This window comes from Parambassis ranga, chromosome 18 (genome assembly GCF_900634625.1).
Source record: "Parambassis ranga chromosome 18, fParRan2.1, whole genome shotgun sequence".
In the NCBI taxonomy this organism is placed as follows: domain Eukaryota; kingdom Metazoa; phylum Chordata; class Actinopteri; family Ambassidae; genus Parambassis; species Parambassis ranga.
Window position 1 is genome coordinate 6272544 of NC_041038.1, and position 27371 is coordinate 6299914.

Sequence of the window (27371 nt, forward strand, 5' to 3'; positions counted from 1 at the left end):
TTTCACAATAAAATATCCTGTGTTATTTGGGGGTTAGAATAGAATATAAAATACATTCCAAACTTAGTTGTTTATGCATCTGCTAAACTATCAAAAAAATACATAAAAATACGTATAGCATGTTGCAGTTAATGCCCCAGAGATGCTTATCTTGCTCAACAATGTGTTCAGCGTTTAAATTGGAGAACAGGTGCAAAGATTTTCCCTGATTAGCAGAAGCTAATTGTTAAGCTTATTGTTTTCCAACAATTAAAGAAACACAAGTAGCTAAAGTTTATAAAAATGAAGTAGCTGTCATGAAATTAATTACGGCAAATCAGCTAATCCTATTAGGACTGTAAGTAGGATACAACGTAATACAAGCAGATATACAGCAAAAGAAACTAAATGTAATGATACAAATATACAGAATATTAATCGATTGATCGAATTACTAGTTCAACTTAAATGCTTTTATTCTGAACGCTACTAACGTGAAATGAGGTTTACTTTGAAAGTACAAACCGGAAGCTGGTTCCGCGCATACTAGCTTGATTGAGCGCGCGGAGGCCGGCCTCTGTCAGTTGCAGCGGGGACTGTAGCCTCTCCTCTTCTCTGGGCGGTTCCAGTCTGAAAGAGACGTTTAGGAAGAAAGCTCACCAACAAAACTATCAGCGCAGACACAAACATGGCGCCTACCTCCGCCGACAACTTCAGATGAAAGTGTGGCGAAGAAGTAAACAGCAAAAAGTTCCTCAGGAGTATTTCAAGTGGATTTTTCTCTGGATTATCTCGCTTTTGCACTAATTAAAGACACGGAACATATTAAGCGGTAAAACAGCAAGTTGCCTACATGTCAACATTGTCTCCCGCTGCAGTGTAAACAGCTGGTAAGTGCTCTTATTTGCTTATATGGAAATAAGCCAGAGTGGAGAGAGTTTGTTGTGAAAATTAGAAACAGTGGTTGGACTATTTTTCGGTGACTTTAGCTGTGTGTAGGTAAGGTGAACCGCGGATAAACGCATTTAGCTGTTGTTGCGCTGCCGCTTGTGCACTTTTCATCGTGTGTTATCCAACCGCGGAAAGAGAGAGAGAGGGAGAGAGAGCGAGCCACGTATCACTGTGATCCTGATCACAGGAGGACATTTCTTTTGTTATATCTGCGCTGATGTATATTTCCTCCATCAAAGTTGACCTACTTCTGGTTCGGATGCAACAGTTGGGAATATAACACCCCCGTTCTCTTCCTCCTCCTCCTCCTCCTCCTCTTCCTCTGTCCTCCCCGGGCCCTCCTTGACGCCAGATAATCAGACTCAGCTCTCCTGGAGCCTGTCTAACCTTGCAGGTGTCTGCACTCAAAGCTACATTTTGCTGTTTTATTCATGATATGACAAGGAACTATCACTGTTAACCTGACTTCCCTCATTTTTATTCAGAAACTTTCTTTGTGATTGTACAGTTCCTTGTTTGTGGTATTGAATGCAGGGGTGCTCACATATCTAAGCCTCAGCACTTGACTGTGTGCCAGCATCAGTGCCAGAGAGTCCTCTCTGATCCACCTTCCCATCACAGCTTTCATGGCATGCATGTAAGGGTTCCTGTTATGACAGCCAGTGACATATTTCCAACAGAGCAAAGCGAAGCATAGTACTTCCTCTTATATGGCACTAAAAGCATTCATAATTTCCATTTTATGCGATTTACTGCCTAATGCTGGCTGCAAGAATGTCACATAATAATACACATGGAAATTGCTCTGGCAGATTTCTGTTGCCACGTGGATCCACAGCAGAGAAATCTTTTTCTTGACCTTGGTTTGGCCTGACAGGCAATGGAGGAAAAAAAAAGAGGGAGTGGTGTCAACGTTTCCTCCTACTAACTGCTACAGGCTGCAGGTATAAAGTGGGTCACGGCTGTACTGAGGCTTTGTGTACATTGCACTTGCACTTTGTCACCACCACTGGCTGTCCAATGCCTCTGTCAGGTGACCAAAGAAAAGAATCAGATTGGACGAGGGAGTGGCAACGAGTTGTTGAGGGACCCCATAGTCGAATAGGCAAAAAGTCAAATAGGATTTTGGTCAGTGTAAGCAAAGATAGGGAGAATGAGAGGAGAAACGCATGTTACGGGTTTGACTGGGATGCTTTACTTTACCCTCTCAGATCTTTGTTAAACTACAGCAAAAACGCATTTAGCATCTGAAGCTTCCATGCACATGTTGTTTATGTATAAAATCTCAACACACATCATCTTTCCACATACATAAAGGCTCTTTCACTTCAGTGACCATTTCATGTCCATTTTTCACCCTTTGTTTGACAAGAAGAACTTTCAGAGCTTGAAGTTCCATTTGTGTAGTTCGAATTTGTTTGATGGATTAATGAATTTTACTAAGCTTCTTCCAGCTAACACTAAAAACCCTTTCAGGTGTCAGGGTGTCACCTAATAACTCTTCTAAAGCTCTGTTTTGGTTTACACATGTGCCAGTCACTTACCGATTAAGGCATCACTTAAGTGTTCTTACACATGAATCAATGATATACAACCTGGTGGAATGGATGTATTCTAATAGGCAAGACTGTGTTGTGTTCAGGTAATAGTGATTGTGTGGGAGAGGAACTGACTTAACAAATACAAAGCAAACCTTGCCCTGGGGGCTAACCATTCAGGTTACAGGAACAGGTTTCACTTACTGAGTCTGAACACAAGATATTCAGGTAAAAACATAGAGGCCTGTATCTTCACCAGAGGCAGCCATCTTTTTCAGATGTATATGTTAGAAATCTGAACTTCTTCACTGCTTGCTGTAAGCTGAGTTGGTAATTCACTAATTTCACTCCAGAGTTCTCCTCCATGATGGAGATCAGAGGTCAGTTTAAGCAGCAGCAACATCCACAGGTGTATTCACACGACTGAAGGATGCCAGATCTTCTTTTTCCCAATTTCCTTTTCACAGTGATCAGGAGAAGACAGCAGCTTTGACACACTGTTTCTGTCCTTGTGGAGAGAATGTGTACCTAAAACAGAGTCCTTTTTGTTAAGCTGCTTCCTTGCATGTCTAAAGACACATTAACTAAGAGTAACAAGGATCTTGTTATCGAGCCAGAATCCCTCACAGGTAGTAACTTTTCCCTCCTCTGACCTTTGTACTTCTCTGTGATGTGCCACTGTTCTGTTGTGTTCTCAGTGTATGCCCGGCTAGTTAGTGAGGGCAATGAGTTTACCCTCTCTCCCGTCTCCTTAGAGTGGAAAGAATGCTCTCTGTCCGCCGGGCTGTCCCGCTTCAAGAGGGAGGTAGTCTTGTGACGTTTCTGCTGAGCCCCACCGCTCTGTGCTGCCTCTCATCGCCAACCCAAGTTGTTTTTCACCAATTTCTGTATTTTTTTTAAAATCATATTCTCTTGGTCTTCTGGTCTTGCTGTGTTAAACAGAGCCTCACTGCAGGCGACAGTTGCTTTTGACAGAACTCAGTAAACACTTGTGTGTGTCATTTGAAAACACACCTGCTCAGACCTCATAAGCAGGAAGAAAGAGTGGAAAATGTTCAGCCTCATTTACTAGCATTTGCACCACGTCGTCTTCAATCTACTTCAGCCATCAACACATTCATTAATGATCGACTGCTGTTGTGCTGAGAACGTTTTTAAAAATAACAATTGTGATTTTTAGACACTTTTTGTAAGTTGAAATACACAACAGTTTGACTTCTGCTCCTGAAATTAAATTCAGAAAATTAAAATGTGCCCAAAATAACAAACATGCATTGATCTCTCTGTTATGAGTGCAATCTGGCAATCACAATCATTGCTCTGAGAGCCTTGTTGACACCTATTGTCAGTCCCTAAATGCAATTGGATTTTATGTGTGCAAAAAAGCAGCTGCTAGGTTTAAACGGACATAAAAACAGAGCTCACCGCAGGTCTTATGTATTGTTCAGGCCATGCAGAGGGAGGGAGATGTTGCTAGCATATGGATATGATATTGCAAGGCTATCATGAAAGCCTTATCTGCAGCCAAAAAGCAGATAAACTGTGAATGCCGCTTGTCTCCAACATTCTGAATAGCAAATATTGAATTGTTAAATATGTTTGCTGCCTTTGTCAAGTGCACTCAAGGATCTGTCTGTATAAAAGTCTTATTTTCTGCAAAGACTCCAAGCTGCTGGGCTGCTTATCTCATCACAACATGCTGTTAAGATTAATTAGCAGGATGAGATATTTACAGACCGCACTTTAACAGCCAACTATGCACACACATACTCTTAACTCAGGCCATATGAATTCAATCAGACAGCGACTCAGTACTCCCACGTTCCTCCTCAGAAAGAGCACAGAGATTTTTTTTTTCAGTTGTCGCCTTGTAAAATGGAGGTTTCGTCACCTCATTGGCACCTTGTACTCAGTCTGGCCTCCACCACTGACAGCACACTGTGATGACAGGTGGCAGGGAGAGCCACTTTGCTCTTCAGATACTCCAAAGCCCAGAACTACAGAGTGCCACTTGAAGCAGAGCCTAGGGCTGCAGAGGCTGACACAGCATGGCTCAGCGGTTGCCACTGGACCTGAAAGATACTGTGTCAGAGGCTATTTCAGCAGAAATAAAATAACCTTTTTCTTTACTGTTTTTTCTCTGACATGTCTTATTATTCATAACCAATTGTCAGTCCTGTATAATTATTACATCTGGACACACACATTTGCACCGGACAGTTGTGTGTCATCATCCTCAGCAGCTGTTTCAGGCAAGCTGTGAGTGGATGTGGATGGCAGGGCTCCCGATGCAATAAGCGAGACAGACACAGCACTGTCTGTTGTCCAGTATTACACACAAACACATACACTTGTGCATGCGCGCACACGCAGGCAGGCTCTTTCACCCCTGGGGAACGAGCCTCCAGGCTCTTTTGTGTGAAAGGGATGAGATCATTGTGGGGCAGACCATGGGGGGATGGAGTAAGGGGTCCCACTCTTTACACTTACATAGAGAAATCTCCATTTCTGTTTCTCTCTCTATCCTTTCTTACATTGCATTTGGGATCTTTTGAGTCAGAGGTGCAAGCTAGGTGAATGCTTTTGACACCATTATCACACAAACATGTGAGGAGAACTTCCCAGATATATTAATGGCAGCTTGAGAGTTTCCCTCAGGGCTTGTTGGGCTGCATAGCCAACCCTTGGTACATTTGCAGACAAGTTTAGACCAGTGCCACCTCCAGGGAATGAAACTTTCCAGTGCAGGAAAATCCACTGCTTTGATGAATGGCCTAGTCAGGAGATTGATACTAAAAAACGATCACTAGTAGGTCTCTGTTTCATAGTAATAAGATTGTTTCTTGTGATATTGAAGTGGTCTGGTTAATATGTTACCATGATTTTTAAAAGAACGTTGTACTTGGAGGCAGTGATTTATTTATTTATTATTGTCTCCCTTTACACCTTATCTAGTCTTATCTAAAAGTCCACTGTGAGCTGTTTTACATTACTCATTATTTTACATCCTAAATATTTTTTAAACCATTTTGATTTTGTTTGCAAGAGATTTTCATCTTGCTGTGATGATTGTGTGTATTTTTTGGAATTATTGATCTTAAGGAACCAACTTCAAATTGTTGGATTAGCTATAGTGAAGAATTAATAGTTATAATAATAGGCACTAGTGTGACTATCATGGTAAAGCAGTATCTGAATGACCTGTATTTAGGCTTTATAGTATGTTTTTTTGTCATGGTTCATGGTGACCCCACTCTCCGAGTGCAGCCCAGACAAAGAGTGTGACACCTGATCGCCAGGGCACAGAACAGGTTTTCAAATGGGAAGGAGAGGTAGGGGCTCAAGTTACAACACAAAATGTAGTGCGTGGAAATGTAATGGACTAGTTTGTCTGAGTCTTTTTACTGTTTGAACCCAAGAAGCTCCTTGCTTTTCTGTTGCCTGCTGTGCAGAACATGAAGAGCAGAAACTCCCTAATGTCATGTTCACCTCTGTTTTAAAGCTTTTAGGTCTAATATCCTGTCAACACCACCGTTTATGGCCACTACCATGTGTTTATTTCTTCACTAGACATAAAAGTAGACAGTAAAACAAGCCTAGTCTGCCATTTTATTTACTGTTTTTCTAAAACTGAGGCTGGCCCTTTCTGTTTCCTTTGAGTCTGACTACAGAGAACATGCCAGCCACACTAAATGTACCCTTGAAAGACTTGGAGATCAATTTCCGCAGCAAGAGTAACACTATAGTCGCAGCTCAGGGTCGCACTGCCTGGCATTGTTGGTGCTGGGTTGCTATGGCAGCATCAATGTTTGTCTATCACAGGCTGTCACAAAGAGATGTTTGTATGGTTGTGGGGTGTGTGGTAATGGGACAGGGGTTGTCAAATGATTCTAGTTTCAGGAGCAGGTCTACAGATGTGGGCACACCTAACGCCAGCGACTGTTTGGCACCAACAGAGAAACAGAGTGCCTCATTTTAGTACCACTGGGGGTAGTTTGTGTTTATATAGCCGATACCAGCATTAATCACTTAATTAATGGTTTTTACCCCAGAAATCTGTGGTGTTTAGTATGTGAGAGATGTCAGTGGTTATTAGTATGTGGCACACAAGCAGCCCGGTTTCTGGTTTAGTCCTGTATTTTAAATAAAACAACTGCTTTTTGAACAGCTTATAAAAAAAGGAATGTACAAATTGCATGAAAGCAAGATAAATGTCAGCCACAGTCTCAGATTTATAACGAAGAGTGATGTTTTTAATGTGGGTTAAGGAACAAACAGATCTGCTGCTTTCCCAGGATAGAATTTTTATTCTGTTGCTTTATTTCATGCTGTGACACTTAATAGTGTGTGATCTGTTGTCAGGAAGCTGTATGACTCATAGCATTGTTGATTTTCATTTTAGCATTACTGTTTACCAGGAGATAAAATGTAGAGGCTGACGGTTTGTGACAGGTTAAAATGTGCATGTTACTTAACAGTATTGGCTTATGCAAAGCAAAGTTGACTAGATTGACCTGCTAATTCACAAGAATTAGACTTAACGTTAGCCTAATTAAATCATTAAACATCAAGTATTTAGCTTTGCCGAGCTCTTCATATGGATACTGGATTATATTAAATGACAGTTGTTATGTAAAACTGAAATAGACTATCCTAAAGAGCAGATGACTGAATAAAATGAGCATATTTGTCTGACAAATGTGAGATGAGTCCTCATGGCTCATTATTTTTGGTTGAACCACAGCTTTACTTATTTTCTGTGTCATCACTCTCAGACTGGGCACCTGTTTTTGTTGCTTTAAAACCCCCTATATACTACCAAGCAGCAAACTCTACTACATAACGAACACGAATGAAACTTGACTCTGTTGTGTTGTTTAACACATGCTGGATGCAGGTTTAGTTGATAACATCAACACAAAGCGATGCAATTCAGTGTAGTTTAAGATATTGTGAATGTCAGCTGATCTCACAGTTGAAGCTGACACTGAAATCCATGTTTCATGTACAATTGTGCAGGTGTCGGATGCAGGCAGCCACCTATTGCAATGCACTGCTTGACCCATCATTCCCATGCTGTGTTTTTAGGCTGTGAAGACACACACACACACAAACACACATTCGCTGCATTTATTGGCCAGCCTTTGGTGAGAGCACATTTAACAGTGTGGTTTTTTTATATAAAGCAAATATAGTCTGAAAACAGTGTTTTGCTTTTGAAAAGGGTTTGACCACTGAGATGTAACCATGGATACACTGCAGCAAATCTCTCCAGAGCAATAAGTCATAGCTCTCTTGATTGCTTTTGTGTATCATCATAAAAAAGAGCAGGAACCAGTCACAACAAGCAGAAACTAATGAAGAGAGACAGACAAAAGTCTCCATCTGCAAACATTTGAGTTTGTTTAAATGTTATTTCTTGGAATGAGCCAATGTCCTTTATAGAAATGGGTGGCCAGTGAGTCAGAGTGACCTGTTAATCCATCCTACTTTCATTGATGTAAATTTATTACCTTTTTTGTCAGTGGAAAGTTGAAGTGATTTAGCTTGGATGTGGCATAAAACTGTAACAGCTTTGCTGGTTGGAGTGTGTTGATACAATTACACTCTCTCTGCTCTTTTACTGGAGTGTTTTCCCGGCATTGTAATAAATAATGGGCCCTATTCTGGGCAAATACCCAACAATAATTCTCAAAAGGTGCCTGGACTTAAAAGCTGGCAGCTGGCACGTGAAAAATATCAATGTTGCCTTGATCACCCAGTCAAAAACTCAAGTTTATGACAAAAGCAACAATGCATTTATCTTCAAATCAGATAATTAAAAAGGTGATGAATGAATCTTAATCCTAATCCTAATATATCAGATGGCCAATATTTGCAGCAGGGTACATAACATAACATAATGCTTAGGGCAATTTATAATTCCTGCCATCATATCAGCAGTGTCTTTATTAGCACACAGTGAATTACACATGGTTTTGACTTAGAATTTAGGCTATCAATGGAAATCAAATGCTCAAAATAAGGTTTGTTTTGTTTGTATGTGTGTGTATGTTCTGTGGAAAGTGTTTTCTGTGTTGCTATAACTGAATAATTTTCCTCTCAGACAGGCCAGAGTGCCTCCTGCTGCTTCAACAGCTCATACTTGACTGCAGCTAGAACTCTAGTCTCCTGTTTTAAGATTTTCTTTACTGTGCTTTCACAATAATAGGATGCAATTTTTTACAAAATGTAGTACTGACATGTAAAAGTCTGTGCTACCAATGTAAAACCGCAGCACCCTGTGTTAATCATACACTCTGTGGCCGTCTGTGCTTGCAGTGGCCTTACAAAGCACCTTCTTTTTTTGTCCTACCACAGCTGACTCACCACTGGAAAAATTGAACTTCCTGTGCCAGTCCTAACGGCTCTTTGAAGAGGACAGAGACATACTTTGCTTTTCTTTCTTCTCAAACAACCATTCGCTCTGTAAAAATTAATGATCTGTGACATTTTTTTAACTTTCAAGTTACTAGAATGTAGGCTTGTGCAAAATCGTATCGTGTGCAATTAAAAAGTCACCGATTAATATTTGCCACTTATCGATTATGGTGATTAGTGGCATGATGACGCATTTTTGTGTGCGATGTACTCCCACCATCACCCGCAAGCGCGCACATGTGAGCTCACAATAACAATAATGGCAGAAGGCAGTGGTATTCAGTCAAATGATGCGGAGCAGCACGTTCCTAACAGAGGTTCAATGTCTGTCGCCATAAGCCGGAGCACAAAGAAAGCCGAAAAAAGCGCAACGAGGCCACAACTCCGGCTACAGCTGCAGTATATAGTTCCGCGCATGCATACACGACATGCATTAGGTGTGAAGCATAGAGCGTTGGTTGTTGCCATAGTAACGGAATGTTACTTTAAATGTTTGCGTTATTATTTCGAAGCATTTGGTGCATTGTGCAACATGGCTGGTTGGTGACTAATCACTACTCAAAGTTTTTTCATTTTTGTCAGATTCTTTGCATTTTTCCATATTTTATGATTTTATGGTTTATGGCTGCGTTGCATCTTGTATTGACTAAACATATCATTAAGAAGTTCAGAAGTCTTAAAGCTAGAATGTTGGCAGCTCCAGCCATGAATTTATCTTTATATCCTCTGGTATTCAAGCCATATTTTAGAGCATTTTTAAGTCTTTTCATGGACTTTGGTGTCTGCTTGATTTACGCCCTCAGTGGCATTTCTGAGCATTCCTCTAGGCTCGGCTCCTCTCCCTTGGCTCTCTGCAGCCACCAGAGCTTTAACTCTCTCAACATGTTTGGAGCATTGCGGTGATATACAATGACAAGAGTGTTTGTGAATGTGTGCAGATCCAGGCCCTTCATTACCCCTTGTGTTTCCCCAGTTTGTTTGTTTCGTTGTGTTGCCACAGTCCTAAAGGAGCCCTTTATCGCCTTGGCCACAGTATTATTAAGCATTCTGTGTATGCATATGGGGTCTATCCCACTGTTTGAAAGTAAGACGGGAGAGCTTTGCAGTCAGCTTTCAGCAGGCTTCTTGGCTCCATTATCTAGATGCTTTATTCGATAAACATGTTCATATTTCGCAATGCTAACGTATATCTCTAATGTCTTTTTTTTGCTTCTTAGGGGTCTCCAGCCATGATCGAGGACAAGGGTCACCGTGTGACCGACTACTTTGTGGTGGCCGGGCTGACAGACAAGTCCACGCCTCTGGAACAGGACCTGTCAGAGACCAAGTCCAGCGGACCAAAAGCCCCCATCACTGATTTGGCTGTTATTAACAAGTCTGCAGGAGAAGCCGTGCCGGAGGGCTTTACCTGCATCGACAGCACCTACAGCGGCCAGCCAGCCAACCTTAATCATGGTAGTCTTAAGAGCCCCGAGCTGTTTCTGTGCTACAAGAGGGAGCGAGGGAAGCCACCACTCATAGACATTGGGTGAGTCGAGTTTATGTATGGTCAGAATAATACTTTATTAATCCCAGGGGAAATTGCTCTATCTGTAATGTGCCTGAGCCCAGGCTCCTCCTCGAGCACACAATTATGTCACTCTGGCATTACATTAATTCATACATATTCATACTAAGCAGTGCTTTAATGCATGCTAGCTCAAAGACCCTCAACGATAACAGATACAAAGAGTGTTGGTACACTGTCTGCTTTATTGTATTGTTACATTCACTTCATCTTTTATGGCATGATGACAACACATTTTTCAGAGATGGAAGGAAGTAGGTGTGTTAAATGCTTCATTCACTCACCCCTATTTTGTCATGGACTTGTCCCTCTCAGCCACACCTCTTGCTTTTTGTCTGTTGATAAGAATTGTCCTGCTTCCTTCTATTATCTTACAAAAAGGGAACTCAGTTATGAATTAGTTAAGTAAAGCTGAACACCACAACTGCCATTGTCATCAGCGCTATTTATCTGTCTACTTGTCTGTCAGCATTATCACATGCAGTGATGCCTCATTGGAACAATGATGCAACAGCCTGAGGCCTTTAAGTTCTCCACACACCTAAGTCTTTGTCTAAGGCCTGTTTGTGTCTCCCACTAACAAACTGGAGTTTCCAGTTACAGGAGTAGCACTCAGAAAGATTTCCCTTCTCTTGTTTAAAATGCTGTTGCTCCATATACACATCAACACATCAGACTGTATTCTATTTGTGATAAATTTGGTTCCTTTCATGTGTTATTAATGAGACTCCCCCCTGTTAAATGTAAACTGTGGCGCTAGATGAAAGCCTCACCACACAGCAGCAGCTGCAGGGTGCATTTGGCGCAAACAGAAGATTGTATGTCAAGTCATGTTTCCTTTAAGAGATTGTGCAATCCTGCTTTGAATGCAAACACTGAGGGTGGGAAAAATAGACACAGTCCCCTTATAGTTTGTTTTCATCAGGGGAGACGGGGCTGCAGTCTTTGTATTGCTGCAATAGAGATTATATTGACACAAGTGTAAAAAATGTGATTGAATGCTTTCACTTCACACAATAGTCAGCTGGTGGAACCAGGGCATAGATGTAAATCATTTATCTTTCTTCTGCTGTCATTGAGGCATTCCCAGCCTGAGGCTCTGGAGCATCACCACTTTTATTGTGCCCATTTGGACCCTGTTTTTGTTGCCCAAATGAGAATTGGCTGGCAACTGTCCTCCTGGCCTCTTTAGGTTTGTCCTCCACTCTTTTTAAAGTAAATGGAGTGTTTCAGGTCTGTTATTTCTGCAGTGGTTACCTTGAAGCCTGCCCAGGATTAAAAAGAAATATGTTTATTTTTTTTTAGTTTGTCGTAGCTTGAAGAGGGCAGCACTCAAAGTTTTAGACTGGCATACAGACAGAAAGGGAGGGTGCTGTCGGAGTCCTCATGCAAAAACTCAGTAGGCCACTGATTGCACTCCTGACTGCAACTTTCAGCAATAGAGAAAAGACAGCAGGTGACAGGTAATACAGTGTTTATTTTGTCCTGGTTATGAGAATCCTATTACTGTCTGGGATTTGAATGAGTCAGCTAGTAAATAGGTCTGATTCACCTAACTCACTGAAGCCTCAGAGGTGAACCAGAGCTTTGAGAATAAAGCGGTACTGACCACAAGTTGATCCTCTCTGTAAAGCAGGACAACCAGAGGTTATCCTCACCATAAAGACACAGTCTGTCTTTCTTATTGTCTGTGATGACTGTATTCCTTTCCCTTATGACAGTCATATGGACACATTTTTTGGCTGACTGTGTGTTGTAAATCACCACAGTAAAAGAAAACATAATTCTCTTAACAGAAGTTTATCTTTTTCTGTGAGTGTAATGTTTGGGAGATGCATTAATATCAGTAGAAAATTTTGATCAGTTCTTTTCAACTCTGATGAACATTTTAGCGCTATGTGTTTAGAAGCAAACATTAGGCAGACTTGTGTATTGACTGGCTGATACACATACTGTAACATTTATAAACTGACGAAGCAGATATTAGAGGTGGGCGCAGCCCCAAATTGAGCTAAAACCTCCTCCAATTAGGACTGATCAAGTGATCAAGTGATGGAAATAGTTTGTTACAGCCAGTTTGTCATGTAGAGGTACTGTTATTTAATGAAGTTTTATTTACAATATTTAAATTAAGAAGCACAACAGACAGCTAATGGGGATTTCTTTTAGCCTCTTGCTCCCCTTGCTGTATGTGTGACAATAGCTGAGTCACTAGCGATTAAGTTGCTCTCTTTCTGCCTTAGTGCTAGCCGCCTTTGAAAGGTTGTCATTTTCATTTACTGTATGTGACTAAGCTTAAAATGGTGAGGTTTGTGGTGTTGAAGTTTTTTGGTTGCTTTCTTCCTGAACTGTCAGACCAGTGAAGGCAGTGAGGCCATTTTAGCTGCACAAAAAGAAACTGTCTCAAGAGTTATGCATCATCTGTTGGCCTTCATAGAGACCAGTGATCAAATTATTTAGAACAAACATGCAGATGGATCAGAGCAAGTAGAAGAAGAGTGAGAAATGGACTTGAATTTTTTTTGTGGTCCCAATGAATGCAGATCTGCCTAGTGTGTACACATTTTTGCTAACACATTTATCAGATTGACTTACATATGGTAGTGTGTTTACAGCATATTCTGTTTCCTCCAAGTGGCCAGAAAATCAAAGTGCAATGTGATGCAGTAAAGGGAATAAATGCGAAACCATCATTGTTTCTGTAGCAGTGTGCTTTATTGTCCTCATCCAGTCAGGAAGCATAACTTAGCTGATGGAAATATAAACACAGTGAGACAGCCATGAATTCATCCTGTTAGTAATTCTGCTTCACTTCAGGCCATTCATCTCATTACTCAGACACTTGGAGAGCTCCTTCACCACAAGGACAGTTTATTGCATTAGTGGTGGAAAAATTTTGAGCCTTTTCTTTGCAGCGTTGTTTTTCTGATTTGTTGCTAACATTCAGACCAAACCATTATGTTTTTTGTCTGTTGAATTATCTGTTGTGTCAATAAACAAAAGTCTGCTCAGGTCAAGCTACGTTAACTTCCTGCTGTTTTGTTTCTCAGGGTGCTGTATGAGGGTAAGGAGCGTCTGATTCAGGGTTGCGAGGTCATCCAAGCAACTCCGTATGGCCGCTGCGCCAACGTCAACAACAGCTCCGCCACCTCACAGCGCATCTTCATCACTTTCCGCCGAGCACCCCCTGTCCAGCCTCAGAACTCCCTGGCAGTGACGGACATTTGCGTCATTGTCACCAGCAAGGGCGAGGCGCCACCACACACGTTCTGTAAAGTGGACAAAAATCTCAACTGTGGCATGGTAAGCCCGAGTGCGATTTCTTAGCGTGCACTTCAACATTAACGCTAAAAAGACGAGTATAACCTTGTGATGAATGTTTCAGTGGGGCTCCAGCGTGTTCCTGTGTTACAAGAAATCGGTGTCTGCGTCAAATTCCATCAGTTACAAGGCCGGTGAGTGAAAGACAAACTTCTGATGGCTCAAAACATGTACATTTTTAATATTTCACTCATCACAGCTGTATTCTTTATACTCACTTATCATTCACGAGATGCCGATATCAATACTTGAATCACCAGCTTCTACCTCCGCTGCCTGTATTGTGAATCATTTTTGATGGCTCACCTTCTGCAATTAACCTGTCTAGAGTTTCTTGCAAGAGAAATTGCATGAGTAAACATCTTTCATGAATATACTAGCAATACTGTCAATTTAACTGAGACAAAAACTGAGGACATGAGCTACCAGGCTTATGCTAGTCAAGTAAAGTCAGTCATATTTGTCTGACCCAAAATTCCCTGCTTTTTAATGTGTCTGCAAGAGCGTTTTGTAGCTACCCTGATCTGTTAGACGATGTGACACACTGATAAGAAAAACGCAGAATAGTGAAAAACTGGGCCACACTGTGTTTTGTCCAAATCAGCCTCACTTGTATGTTTTGGTCTCATTGCTCAGGCGAGCGGCACCTTCAGTGCATATCTGTGATCTTGCAGTTGATGGTAATTGCTCATTACAGCTGGTATTTTTCAGCTGATATTTTCACTGACTGAATGCTTCCTTCACAGCTTGGCCTTTGGAGCGTTTCATTGTGTAATGGGCGTTCATATGAATGTGTGCGCGCATGCAGGCGCACATGCTGGCTTTATCTTTTGGCCGGCCTTTTTCCTGTGAGATGGTTGTTTATTCATTTCAGACAACTGCACTTCCTGACACACCCATATGTCTGCAGGCTGTTTGTGTATGCGCATGTGGAGGAAAGAATGTGTGTGTGTTGTCAGAAAAGCATCTCACCAAACATCAGTCAGTACTTCAAAATAAAGGCATTCATCCTAAAGGCCTAAAGGCATCTGAACTTAATAGTAGTGATCTTGCTTTTCTTGGCCTTGCAGAGAATCGTAACATTTTGTTTAGAAACAGACACATAAACTGTCAAAACTTGTTTTGTTTATATGAATACATCATTCCATCACTGGATTGAAGCCATGTTTTTTAAAACTCTCCTCTTCTAGGTCTAATCTTTCGTTACCCAGAGGAGGATTACGAGTCTTTTCCTCTGTCAGAGTCGGTACCTCTGTTCTGTTTGCCCATGGGAGCCAAGATCGAGTGTTGGGCACCGAACACACGCGATCCTCTGCCTGTCTTCTCTACCTTTGTCCTAACCATCTCTTCTGGTGAAAAGGTAAGCAAACAGCCTTTGATAAGACAGGAAGTCTGTCATCCAGAAAGGCCATAATTTGTTTGTTTGAAGGTGTATGGAGCGGCCATCCAGTTCTACGAGCCATACTCAGTGGACCTGTTGAGCGAGAAGCAGAAGATCCAGCTGGGCCTACTCACCACCGTGGAGAAGAAGATGATCCCCAACCGGCCTGTAAACACCAATAAATGCATCTGTCTGCTCTCTCAGTGGCCTTTCTTTGAGTCCTTCCGCAAGTTCCTCATGTTCATCTACAAGCTGTCTGTCTCAGGCCCGCACCCTCTGCCTATTGAAAAGTAGGAACCTTCATGCAGCTGTCACAGCATTTGTTGGCCACAACAATGCAGATCTCAAAGTATACTATTCAGGTTATATTCACGTGTATTTTTTTTTTTTTCAACAGACACATCTCACACTTCATGCACAGTGTGTCATTCCCTTCTCCACAAAGACCCAGAATACTGGTCCAGGTCAGAACTCTTCTTCATACTGCTTTGTTGAGTGCAAAAGTTTGAGGTGCCTTCTGTTATATATCAGTTACTTGCTTTACTGTCTTCCATGTTGGAATTGAATGGATTTGTTTGGTTGCATCTTCAGTTTACATTAGCTCTGTTCAGACACTATTGAAATTAGAGGTTTGTTCTATTTCTGAGCCGGTAGACATTTTTAAGTGGTGTCAGCTTATTGCGTCTTTAATCTGCTGCACTCTGTTTGCTTGGCTTCCAATTCAGAATCTGAAAAGCACATCTAAAAAAAACTTGCCTGTTTCAAAATGTCTGTCTGTGAGAGACCTTCCAGATGCAGAATGACCACTCAGCCCTTGGTGGAAGGCTTTTACAGATGTTATTGTTTCAGTATCTTCATCCTTTCCAGTCTGGTTGTCCTTCATGCATTTGTATTCATCCTGCAAAGCTGTTTTCAGCTTGTGTAATAATTTTTGGTACATATAATATTTCTGTTCCTTGCCCCCTTTGGCTAATTGTTTAACCATGCACTGGGCTATATGCCTACAAATTCCTGCAGTTTTTATATCTGGAAAGAAATCTGTTTCTTTACTTTCTCACTTTTAATCATCTTCTCCTTGTTACTTTTTTTCTGCAGCTGTCGGCACATGACACTTTGATCCTCTCCCAGCCTGTGTGCACACCGTTACCCCTCAGGTACTTGGAAAATACAGTAAAACAAAAGCAATAATATAGAATATGACAGTGTAGTTTCAATGGTTTGCCTCTGAACAGACTGAAAGTAAGCTCTGTATGTAGCAGCCTGTAACCTTGAAACCTCACAAAATAATAACTGACAGGCTTTTGTTAGCGTTAACTCTGTCTGCTTACTGACATGTAGTTTAATGTGACCCACTGCCTGACTGTGATTGTGGTTTGTATGGTTTAGAGGAAAACATTGAATGGAAAAGAAAATGAAGTTTGAGTCATAATTACAAAGACTTTTAGAATGGAAAAATCCATTAGCAAACTAAAACAGTGGATCAAGTAGACATTTAATGTGATAGTGTTTTAACAACGTTACAAGCTACTGAACAATGACAATGATTGTCAAATTCAATGAATGTCATACTGAGTTTTTTTTATATAAGAAGCTTCACAGAGCCCTGGAGGGTCATTAGATTAAATGATATGCCCTTGTTTTTTAATCTGACTAGTTACAAGCTGTATAGTTCTTTTTTTTCCTCACTCCTGCCTCTTTTGAGCTTTCTGTCTCGTTTTCTGTTCCCTGCTTTCACTCGTCTCCTCTCTTCTCTCCCTCCTTGTCAGCGGGGCTGACTACGGCACTCTGCTGATGAATCTGGGTGCAGAGAACTGCGCCACGCTGCTGCACTTTGTCCTGCTGGAGAGCAAGATCCTGCTGCACTCGCTGCGACCTGCCGTGCTCACCGGGGTGGCTGAGGCCGTTGTGGCTGTGAGTAAGATCCAGAATCCATACAGCACCATTTACAGTTGTATTTGTTCTGCTTTTTAAACTTTGACTCACTTACACAATACTGAGATTGGTTGTTCAATCTCCAGCTCAATCTCCAGCTCAATAAATATATGTGAACCATGCCTTTTTAAATATGATAATAAGATAAAGATTATTAATCCCGAAGGAAATTCTTGTGCCAGAGGGTATCAAGTTACATTAAATGTGCTCCTGTAGGACAGCAGTGTGTTATGCAGGGGGTGAGACGTGTTGTTATGAATACTGAGGAGTTTCCTCAGTATCCTCCTCTACATCACCTCCACCACAGACGCCAGCTCCACTCCCAGTACCGAGCCAGCCTTCCTAATGAGCTTGTTGAGTCTGTTGGTGTCGGCCGTCTTCATCCTGCTGCCCCAGCACACTACAGCGTAGAAGATGACGCTGGAGACCACCGATCTGCAGCATGGTCTGGCAGATTTTAAAGGACCTGAGTCTCCTTAGGAGATACAGGCGACTCTGTCCCTTCTTGTATATTGCCTCTGCGTTTGTGGACCAGTCCAGCTTGTGGTCAATGTGGACACCCAGATACCTGTAGCTGTCCACAATGTCCACTTTGGTACCAGCTCTTTTGTCTTTGTGACATTCAGCTGCAGGTGGTTTTGTCCACACCACTCCACAAAGCTGTCCACCACACTCATGTAATCTGCCTCCCGACCTCTGCTGGTACAGCCCACAATGGCAGAGTCATCCGAGAACTTCTGCAGGTGGCAGGACTGTGAGCAGTGTCTGAAGTCCGATGCATAGAGTGTGAACAGGAATGGAGACAGTACTGTGCCCTGGGGTGCCCCCGTGCTGCTCACAATGGTGTCCGACAGCCTCACAAACTGTGGTCGACCTGTGAGATATTGATCCAAGTGACCAGTGAGGTCTCTACCTGCATGTCCAGGAGCTTCTGCTTCAAAAGGGCGAGTTGCACGGTGTTAAACGCACTGGAAAAATCAAAGAACATGATTCTAACAGTGTTGCCTGCCTCCTCCAAGTATGAAATACACAAGTAAATACACTGGATGTTACTATCTTCTAAATACCCCTGAAGTCATTTGAACTGCCACAATAAATAAGTTACAGCAAGGGCGTCATATTGAATGCCAGTCTGGGACTTAAATTTGTTATAGCTGACCAAATTGAATTCTGAAGTCTGGTATAGAAATTTATGAGCTTTTAAGAAAAAAACATAATTCTCCCTCTCTCCTCTCTGCAGATGATCTTTCCTTTCCAGTGGCAGTGTCCCTACATCCCCCTGTGCCCGCTCTCTCTAGCAGGCGTCCTCAACGCCCCGTGTCCATTCATAGTGGGCGTGGACTCCCGCTACTTTGATCTTTATGACCCTCCGCCTGATGTGGTCTGTGTGGACTTGGACACCAACACTATCTACCTGTACGCTGAGCTTTGACTGCACAGTTTTGTCTTCACAACACTCTGTTGTTACTTCCAGCTAACTATGTGTGTGTTACAGGTCAGATGAGAAGAGACACAGCAACTGGAAGAACCTCCCAAAGAAGCCCTGCAAGAGCCTCGTTAACTCACTAAGCAGCTTGCACCACCAGCTGGCCACTGGTACAAACCGCACCTCACTTCCATCGATCAATGATAAAAGAACTTGCTAAATGGTGAAATATCTGTGTCCCCTGACTGTGTCTCCTTGTTTGTGTCTTAGTTTCAGTGCGACAAATGGCACAGGAGGGCTCAGCAGTAGACATGACCCCCATCGAGGCGGACTTCACATGGCACAAGAAGAAGACAGCCCTGGAGATGGAAATCCAGGAGGCCTTCCTTCGTTTCATGGCCTCCATCTTGAAGGGCTACCGCTCCTACCTCAAACCCATAACCCAGGCACCCTCTGAAAAGGCCACCGCTGCAGACTCCCTCTATGACCTGCAGGGTAAACAGCTACAGTTCTAACAGCAAAAGATACTTGTGATCGGTGTAATGGTATGGGTTTGTTGATAGCTTTGTATCCTATGCATAATTTACAGCCTTAATTCAGGTGGTGATGACATTGGCGTCTATTTCAGGCAGCATCTCAGAGTAAATCAATCACATGCTTATTCTTATAGATCAATTTAGATTGTGGAGTGAGTTTCTAAATAGCTGCACATCCTGATTCATTGAGTCAGGGCTAATAATGATACTACACTGAGGCTGAGGTGTTGCCATCTTTTCTACAGGTTTTCTCAAAAGCAGAGACCGTGCCCACCAGAAGTTCTACTCCCAGCTCACCAAGACCCAGATATTCATCCGCTTCATCGAAGAGTGCACCTTCGTCAGTGACAAGGACACCGGCCTGGCCTTTTTTGATGACTGTGTGGAGAAGGTGATTACATGCAGAGCGCCAGGCTTTTGTTGTTTTGTTTTTCCTCTTCCACCGGATGTTTCCTTTTGAGGGACAAGCCTTTTGTTTCACATTGGTTTATTGGCAAAATAACATTTGTACGCTGGGAGACTAAGGAAGCCTAAATTTCCTCTGATTCATTCTGTTCCCTTTGCTCTCTTTCCTCTTCTTGCAGCTTTTTCCCTCTGATAAAATCACGGACAAGGGTACCAAGGTAATAGCTTACACTGTAATCAGATTTCCTCACACCTTCTTTGGGACTAACATTACGCGATACATGAAATCACTGTTTTCTGTCTTTTGATTAATGTATCCAGCAAGTGGCACCAACCTTCCTGCTTTTTTCCTACCCTATCCAAAATCAAATAAGCATGCCTGATTAGAGAAGAATTATAGATTGTGCGTGTAGTTGTTTACCAGCCGCCATCAGACAGGAAATTACCCGCTGAATGTGTATGTGTATGTGATGCTGCCTGCAGGTTGAAGGAGAGTCGTCTGAGGACACCAGACTGCTCGAGCTGGACGAGTCACAAAAGAGCGAGCACACTGTCTTTGTCATGCCCCCTGAACCTCCACCTGATGACGGACCTGAACCGGCTCCTCGATACACGTAAGTCTTTTTTTTAGTTGTCATTTATAAAATAAAAAATTAAATTAGCACTGATTTATTTTGCATTCTGCAGGTATAAAGGTTTCCCCAGGCTGCAGGTGAATCTGTTTGACCGTCCCAGAGAGTTACGTCCAGCACTTAGCAGCAGAGCGGCAGGAGCCAGCCTGTCCAGCAGCCCTGCTCTGCTGGCTAAAAGGACGAAGCAGGCGAGTTCAAACTTTACACATTGACACTTGGCTAAAGTAGGATTGTCACCGGTTACTGATAACACAGTGTTAAACATGTCCTTATCTACGGTACTTGCGTCATATGTAGGAGATCAAGCTAGCGTACAAGATGGCAAAGCGTTTCTACTCCAACCCGCCACTGTGGGCCCGCTGTCTGTTTAGTCACTGCTATAGCCTGTGGTTCATCTGCCTGCCAGCGGCTGTTCGACTGGCCAAATCCAAGAGCCGGGCCATGCAGCAGGCGTACAACATCCTCCTAAAGATGAGAACCACCGAGGTGGAAGTGCTGGATGAGGTGTGATTATTTTAGTACTATCCAACCTAATGATTTTCTTTACTGTCCCAAATAAAATAACAAACACTGATGTTTTGTCGTGTCTGGCGGTCAGGTGTGTTACAGAGTTGTGATGCAGCTCTGCGGTGTGTGGGGTCTTCCTGTTATGGCTGTGCGAGTCCTGGTTGAGATGAAGAAAGCAGGAGTACATCCCAATGCTATCACCTATGGATACTACAACAAGGTCTCATTTCTGGTGATATTTCTCTGATCTCTGATTCAAAAGTGATTTGAGTATTTCTTGAAGGCTTAACATGTCCTCATTTGCTCTCTGCAGGCCGTCTTAGAGAGTCCGTGGCCCAGCCGGAACCGCAGTGGCCTCTTTATGTGGACCAAGCTGCGCAATGTTCTTCGTGGAACAGCCCAGTTTAAGCAAGTTCTAAACCGCACATCCTCCAAGAAGGGATCCACGTTAACAACCACAGGTCTGAATTAAATTTACAGGGCAGTGTAGAGAACAGAACTGTTTCCGTTTACTTGCTTTTTGACTCTTCTTCCTGTATCCTGCTGCAGCTGATTCAGCAGGTGGGTCAGCTGTTACCGATGCTGACCGTTTAAGTCACGGAAGTGCTGACAGCTCAAGTGAGGTCAACGGTGTGGAACACAATCTGTTTGCCCCCAGCCACGACATGGGAGACACAGCAGACAGCCACTGTAGTACAGGTACCAACTTCTCCAGCTCAGAAAAGAATAAAAAGCATCTTTAAAAGGAATACGTTTTAGAGTACAGCCTGGTTTGTGTGATCTTGTGTGATATACAGGGAGGCAGTCTGATCAAGGCTACGGCTCCAAGGATGAGTTACATCAGGAGCTGGGTGAGCCTTCACACGTGGCTGTGCCTTCAGCTGAGGATAGAAAAGATGCCAAAGCACAGCACAATGGTAAGAACTCACTTGTTACAAAGACTACATCTAGTTTGCTGTATTGTCTACCTTTTTTTCCACAAAATAAGGTCAAATTATTAATGACACATTTGTGTTTTGATGGCATTCTCACATCTTGTGGTGTAGCACCTCACTATGTCAACAAATAGTTTTGCTGTGTTTGTTTTGTTTGCTTTCACTGTGGTATAAAGACATTTTTTAAGTTTTTCATTGCAAACAACATAACATTACTAGGTCATTTGATCAGGCAATAAAGCTTGCAGTAGGTCAGGATTTTGGCGCCCTCTGCTGGATCTTTAGGCAAACTTAATCAACAACAATACTTGTTGCATTTTGACAGTAAATATGAACAGGGTTTTTATTTGCAACCAGGAGGGGACATCGCCAGCTCAGTGGACAGTGCAGTAGCAGTGGCAGAGCCCCCGAGTCCTGTTGATGTGCCTTCTTCTGTCCCCAGTATTGTTAAGTTGTCCACAGGGAGCTTTGATAATGGCAGAGAAGGAGGTGAGGAAAAGCTCAAATGACTTTAAACTGATGACTTTTAAGGAAGATTAATGGAAAATACGGTCTTTTAGGGTGCACATATTATTTTGTTACCATTTGTATTAAGCATTTCAATCATAAATTGCATTTCTGCCACCCCAGAATGAATTAGATTTCACTACATCTCTGTATTTTTCTGCAGGTACAGGGAAGCTGTTCAGAAGACACAGCAAGAACGATAATGTGTCCCTACCTGATGAGGACGCCTGTCTGCCTTCTGTGGACGTAGCTAATCAGTCTCAACAACAGCGGCAGAAGTCCTTCTCTGAACGCAGCTGCAGCTTCAGTGCTGAAACCCGAGCTGGAATGCTCTTGGAGAAAGGTGGGGACCACATGGCCAGCAAAATGGGCGCAGATGCTCGCATCCTGGCTGCAGCATTCTCTGGAAATCAGAGTCCGCCTCCTAACATTGTGTCCAAAGCCCTTTTTAAAGACCTGGAGGAGGAGCCTGAGGACGATCAGGGGTTGACACTGAGAAAGCTGCCAGACAAAGAGGACCCAGGTGTGACAGACGAAATTAAGGAGGATGAGAAAGAGGTGACGAGGACTGAAGTAAATGTGGAGAAAGGAGAGAGGAAGCACACTGAAACACAAGAGGATGATTCTGGTTTGCGAGGAGCGTCCTTGGAGAGGGCTGATGTGGAGGCGGGCGCTGATCCGCTTTCCCTCCTGGTGTTTGAGAGTGAAGAGTCAGCCTCTGTTACCAGCCAGGAGCAGCCTCGCTCTGTGCCTGCTGTGGTGTCCCGTAACCTGGCTGAGGAGATCGAAATGTATATGAGCCTGAGGGCCCCGCTGGGCGCTAAATCCTCTAGCATGGAGCTGCAGCAGTCCCAGGGAGACTCCACTGATTCCCCTCAGTCCAAACAGCCTTTAGAGCGCAGATCCAGCCTCCCAGTGCCCCCTGTCAAAACTCCAACTGGCTCACCGGGCAACACGCTCAAACGCAGCCCCACCACTGTCACTCGCTCCAAGACTTTTGCTGTGAAGACAAAGACTCCTGGAAGCACGACGGCGAGCCCAGGGCTGAGATCATCCTCACTGACGGCACTCGTCAAGTCCTCACAGGGAGGCTCGCTGGGCTCTGTTATTAACACCATTTCAGGCATCAAAATGGACACCCTGTTGTCAGGACCTAAAATTGATGTGCTTAAGTCAGGCATGAAGCAGGCAGCAAATGTGGCCAGCAAAGTGTGGGGGGCAGTGGCATCTGCTTACTCTTACTCCGATGACGAGGTGAGTCATTAAATGATCATTTCAGACAGCATTTGCACCTGATAAACAAAATATTTTATTTTACTGTTTGTCTCCTTAGGATGAACAAGCTCAGGGTGGAGGTGGCTTCCCAGCACGTCTGGATGAAAACATGCTGTCTGAACATGACTTAGATGAGAGTCCTGAGAGAAGGACCATCCCAGGTTTGGTGGCTAACGGTCTAAACCAGAGCTGCACCAGCCTGGGCAGCAGCAGTGGCAGCAGCGACACAGGCAGGGGAACCCATCAGACACGTAAGAACAGACTAGATAGTTTTTTAAGAAATGTAATACAAAAGAAAGGAGCTGCCATGTTTGCTGTTATCTCTGCCTGCAGATGCAACGCCAGGCCGCGCAGGCAGGGGTCTTGACTCTGAGCAGAGCTCCTCACATTACGCCTCCTCCTCCAGCATCTACCAGAACTGTGCACTGGAGGTCAGACAGACTGCACCATACCTTTTGATTCTGTTGTGCTTTTTCTGCAAACATGCGCATTGACTGATTTCATGGTAATAGGTGCTGATGTCCAGTTGCTCCCAGTGCCGCTCCTGTGCAGCTCTGGTGTATGACGAGGAGATCATGGCGGGCTGGACAGCTGATGATTCCAACCTCAACACCAACTGTCCTTTCTGTCGCACAGCTTTCCTCCCTCTGTTGCACATTGAGTTTCATGACCTGCGCACGATGTCTGGGTAGGAATCTGATGCCACTTTGTCTATGTCCCCTAAGAGTAATGTGCAAACTAAATCTGTATTGCCTTTCAGTTTTTATATGAATCCCAGTGCCTCAGGAGACAGCATCCACAGCACCAGCACTCAGCCCACAGCGAGCAGCTCCGCAGACATTAAGACACCTGATCTGATCAGTTTCCCTGAAGAGGAACCTCGGGAGACTCCAGATAATCACACCGGAACACAGAAGAGGTAACACTTATACACACACTATGTGTCCACACCGCCCCCTTCTTTGCCTTCTTCCTCTCACTACTCTTTGATTGTTCTGCCTCCAGTCTGATTCCAGAGCCAGTCCAGTCAGACCCTCTGGGTCTCCTGGAACACCAAGCAGCAGGGAAGCAGCAGAAATGCAGTGGGACGTCACTGACACGTAGCAACAGTGTTGGAGGACCTCTGCAGAGCCTGGACTACTCCCAGAGACCTGGACACGGCGTCTCCACAACCAGCCTGCCCTGCAGCCTGCAAGAGATGTCGGTCAGTGCAAATGACTGTCTCGACCTTAAGATTGCAGCCTTGCCTGGCGTGCTGTTGGAATTAATTGTTGGAATTCTGTGTGTTTGTCAGAATGGCATGGGAACAAAACGGCCAAATCCCAATCCAGTGTCTGTACCCTACCTCAGTCCTTTGGTCCTGCGCAAGGAGCTGGAGACCCTGTTAGAGAATGAAGGAGATCAGGTAAATCTCTTCATTTTGTTCTGGTTGAATTATGAATTATCTGCCGCAGACACAAGATCCTGTAAGACTAATCCTGGGCTTTATCTGTCCAGGTTATCTACACCCACAAGTTCCTTAGCCAACATCCGATCATTTTCTGGAACCTAGTCTGGTATTTCCGCCGCCTGGACCTTCCCTCTCACCTGCCTGGTCTGATCCTTACTTCGGAACACTGCAACAATGGAGTACAGGTTAGTTTTATCAGCTCAATACACACAGGCTGTGACGGTTTCTGCCATATTGAATAGAAATGAATAGAAAATGAATGTTTATCTTTGCAGCTCCCTCTGACGTCACTGTCCCAGGACAGTAAGCAGGTTTACGTACAGCTTCTCTGGGACAACATCAACCTGCACCAGGAGCCTGGAGACCCCCTTTACCTACAGTGGAGGACATTGTGTAAGTGTGCACAGTGTACAGGAGCCATGAAAAATGCCTTAAATAGTCACACACACACACACAGTTTTGGCCAGTAGGGGGTCAGATCAGAGGCTCATTACTAACCCCAAAAGTGTACTAAGGCAGATGTTGCATGTGTTCACAGTGGAGAAGAAGGGGACTTTGGCTCCGACAGACCACCAGGAGATCCGTACCCTCCTCAACACAATAGTCCGCAACATCCAGACCAACGACGTCTACGGGCCGATCAACCTGTTGATCCGAGAGATCAAACGGCGCCCAGACGAAGTCAAGCGACAGAGGTCAGCCCCTGCCCTCCTGGTCACAGAATCCTCCCAATGTGTCTTCCTTCTAGGCTGTATGTTCAGCTGTAGTCAATGACAACATGCCTTGTTTGTGTCTCTCAGGAGTATATACAGAGAAATACTGTTCCTGTCACTAGTGTCCTTAGGACGGGAGAACATCGACGTGGGTGAGTGGATGTTTTAAAGTGGACTTACACAACTTTTCTTGTATTATGTGTTTATAAACCATTGTCAATTTTCCGTCCACATCTGCAGAGGCCTTCGACAGGGAGTACCGCGTGGCCTACGACGAACTGAGCCAAGAGCAGCTCAAGTCTTTGCACCGCATCGATCGCCCGCCCAGCCCCAGCGTCCAGTGGTGCCTTAAATGTTTTGGAGCCCCCTTCATCTGAGACACAAAGTCTGAGATTATTTGTGACTGCAGGATAGAAAAAAGATGAACTTTTAAACACCTCCAGTTGTCCAAACATGGTACTTGTTCTTCTTCCCTTCCTCTTTTGGAAAATCAGATTTTTTAAAATGCATTTCAGAGGTTTTCCAAGCAGCTGCCCGCAGGTGGGACTGATTTTGTAAACTGCTTGGCAACAAACTAGCTGAATTTCCTTTCAGTGGTGTATAGAGTGATTAATCACTGTACAGAATATATTGACTGCCCCTATGGTGTAGACTTATCTCTGTGTATGTTTGTGTGTGTATAATCATGGAGTCAGCTCCCTTCCACTTTGCATACATCTGTCCTAAATATTTCCAGATACAGATCAGTGTGAGGCAGTGTACAGACCCCAACTGTACCTTTGTGCACTTTCTTAAAAAGTCCACCTGTTGTTTTGTTGCTGTTTTTTTGTTTGTTTTTTTTTTACTAGGGTTGCCTTAGTTTTTTTTTCACACATTTTGATGACTCTTTGTGTGATCCAAGTCTTAATAAGTGTCTGTACCTGCTCATGTGTTGGCGGTACACATGGAAATGAGTGAGGACAATCACTAACTGATCACAACATTCCAGAATAATCAGGTTTTAGAGTAAGCATGGATCTCTGCTGCAACACATGTGAAGTAACTTTTAGTAGGCAGAGATAAATAAAAAAACATCAATATAAAGTAAAGGGGTGTGCCACACTACTGATTCTCCCGTCATAATAAAACAAAAAAGACATGTGTTCTCCTGCAGCTTTCATCAGGCCGACTTCTGTTTTTAATATCTGCATTTTTTAACAGTAATCCACAACCTTCAACCTTATGATGAATTAGAACTGTAGTTCCTCTTTAAAGTTGCATATAGGAGGGTTTACACAGTAGCTTTGAATAATAGTGCTAGAAACTAGAGCTCTTTCTGTACTGCTGATACTGTGTCGAGAAAGACAAAAGACATTCCACTAAATGCTGAGACAGACGGGAACGTTTGGGGGTTGTGGGGATACAGTAGATGGAACGATCTATTAACTTGGGAGAGCTGATGCTGACTGTACAGATGAGATGATGTAAAATAGTCCATTTGCACTGCACAGATCAAAACCTGACCTGAACCTGGGGGTTCAGAGGATGAAATTAAAACATCAGAATGGTAACAACATGCACCAATTTTTTTTTCTTCACTAAAAACAAAAAGAAATTCTCGATTTATTTATTTTTGTATTATTGACACTTGGATTGTGCTAACTTAGAATTTTATTACTAACAACCTGCCTGTTCCCTTTCAATCTGTCTGAAGGGATTCCACCCTGTACTGACTTTGTAAATTTGGTCTCCTTCTGGCAGAGGATGTAAAGAAAACAAAGAGTAGATTCAGTGATCTCTTACCGTCCTGTGGAAAGGAAATGAATGTCTACACTTAAGTGCGCTGCAATAAATGAGTTTGTGAACTGAAAATGTGTCAGCTTATTATTTCATACAAACGGTAATCTACATAAATTT

At 43.3% G+C, this 27371-nt stretch overlaps 1 protein-coding gene across 3 annotated transcripts; it reads left to right on the forward strand.

The window, feature by feature from the left end:
• Positions 1–583: 583 nt before the first annotated feature.
• dennd4c (DENN/MADD domain containing 4C) lies at positions 584–27323 on the forward strand. Of its 3 annotated transcripts, none has more exons than XM_028428909.1 (34): positions 584–869; positions 10106–10416; positions 13506–13758; positions 13841–13910; positions 14967–15136; positions 15206–15447; positions 15555–15621; positions 16253–16311; positions 16924–17068; positions 18330–18505; positions 18585–18685; positions 18786–19010; positions 19297–19442; positions 19636–19674; positions 19940–20070; positions 20144–20276; positions 20386–20592; positions 20687–20815; positions 20909–21056; positions 21145–21294; positions 21393–21512; positions 21888–22019; positions 22201–23291; positions 23371–23563; positions 23646–23743; positions 23825–24000; positions 24073–24231; positions 24318–24516; positions 24607–24717; positions 24810–24947; positions 25038–25155; positions 25301–25457; positions 25563–25627; positions 25716–27323. In XM_028428909.1, the coding sequence occupies exons 2-34, from the start codon at positions 10118–10120 to the stop codon at positions 25850–25852; spliced, it is 5784 nt and encodes a 1927-aa protein (XP_028284710.1). In that variant the 5' UTR covers positions 584–869; positions 10106–10117; the 3' UTR covers positions 25853–27323. The 3 variants fall into 3 exon arrangements, with proteins under 3 accessions (XP_028284710.1, XP_028284711.1, XP_028284713.1); XM_028428910.1 differs by having other exon boundaries at positions 20909–21050; positions 21142–21294; XM_028428912.1 differs by lacking the exon at positions 19636–19674.
• Positions 27324–27371: the final 48 nt, after the last annotated feature.

What these genes read in the sequence shown, in the direction of transcription:
- dennd4c (XM_028428909.1), top strand. Translation starts at nt 10,118, where the DNA reads ATGATCGAGGACAAGGGTCACCGTGTGACCGACTACTTTGTGGTGGCC. An exon ending in TGCACACCGTTACCCCTCAG is followed by an intron (nt 16,312 to 16,923) that starts GTACTTGGAAAA and finishes CCTCCTTGTCAG; the next exon opens with CGGGGCTGACTACGGCACTC. An exon ending in ACGGGAGAACATCGACGTGG is followed by an intron (nt 25,628 to 25,715) that starts GTGAGTGGATGT and finishes CCACATCTGCAG; the next exon opens with AGGCCTTCGACAGGGAGTAC.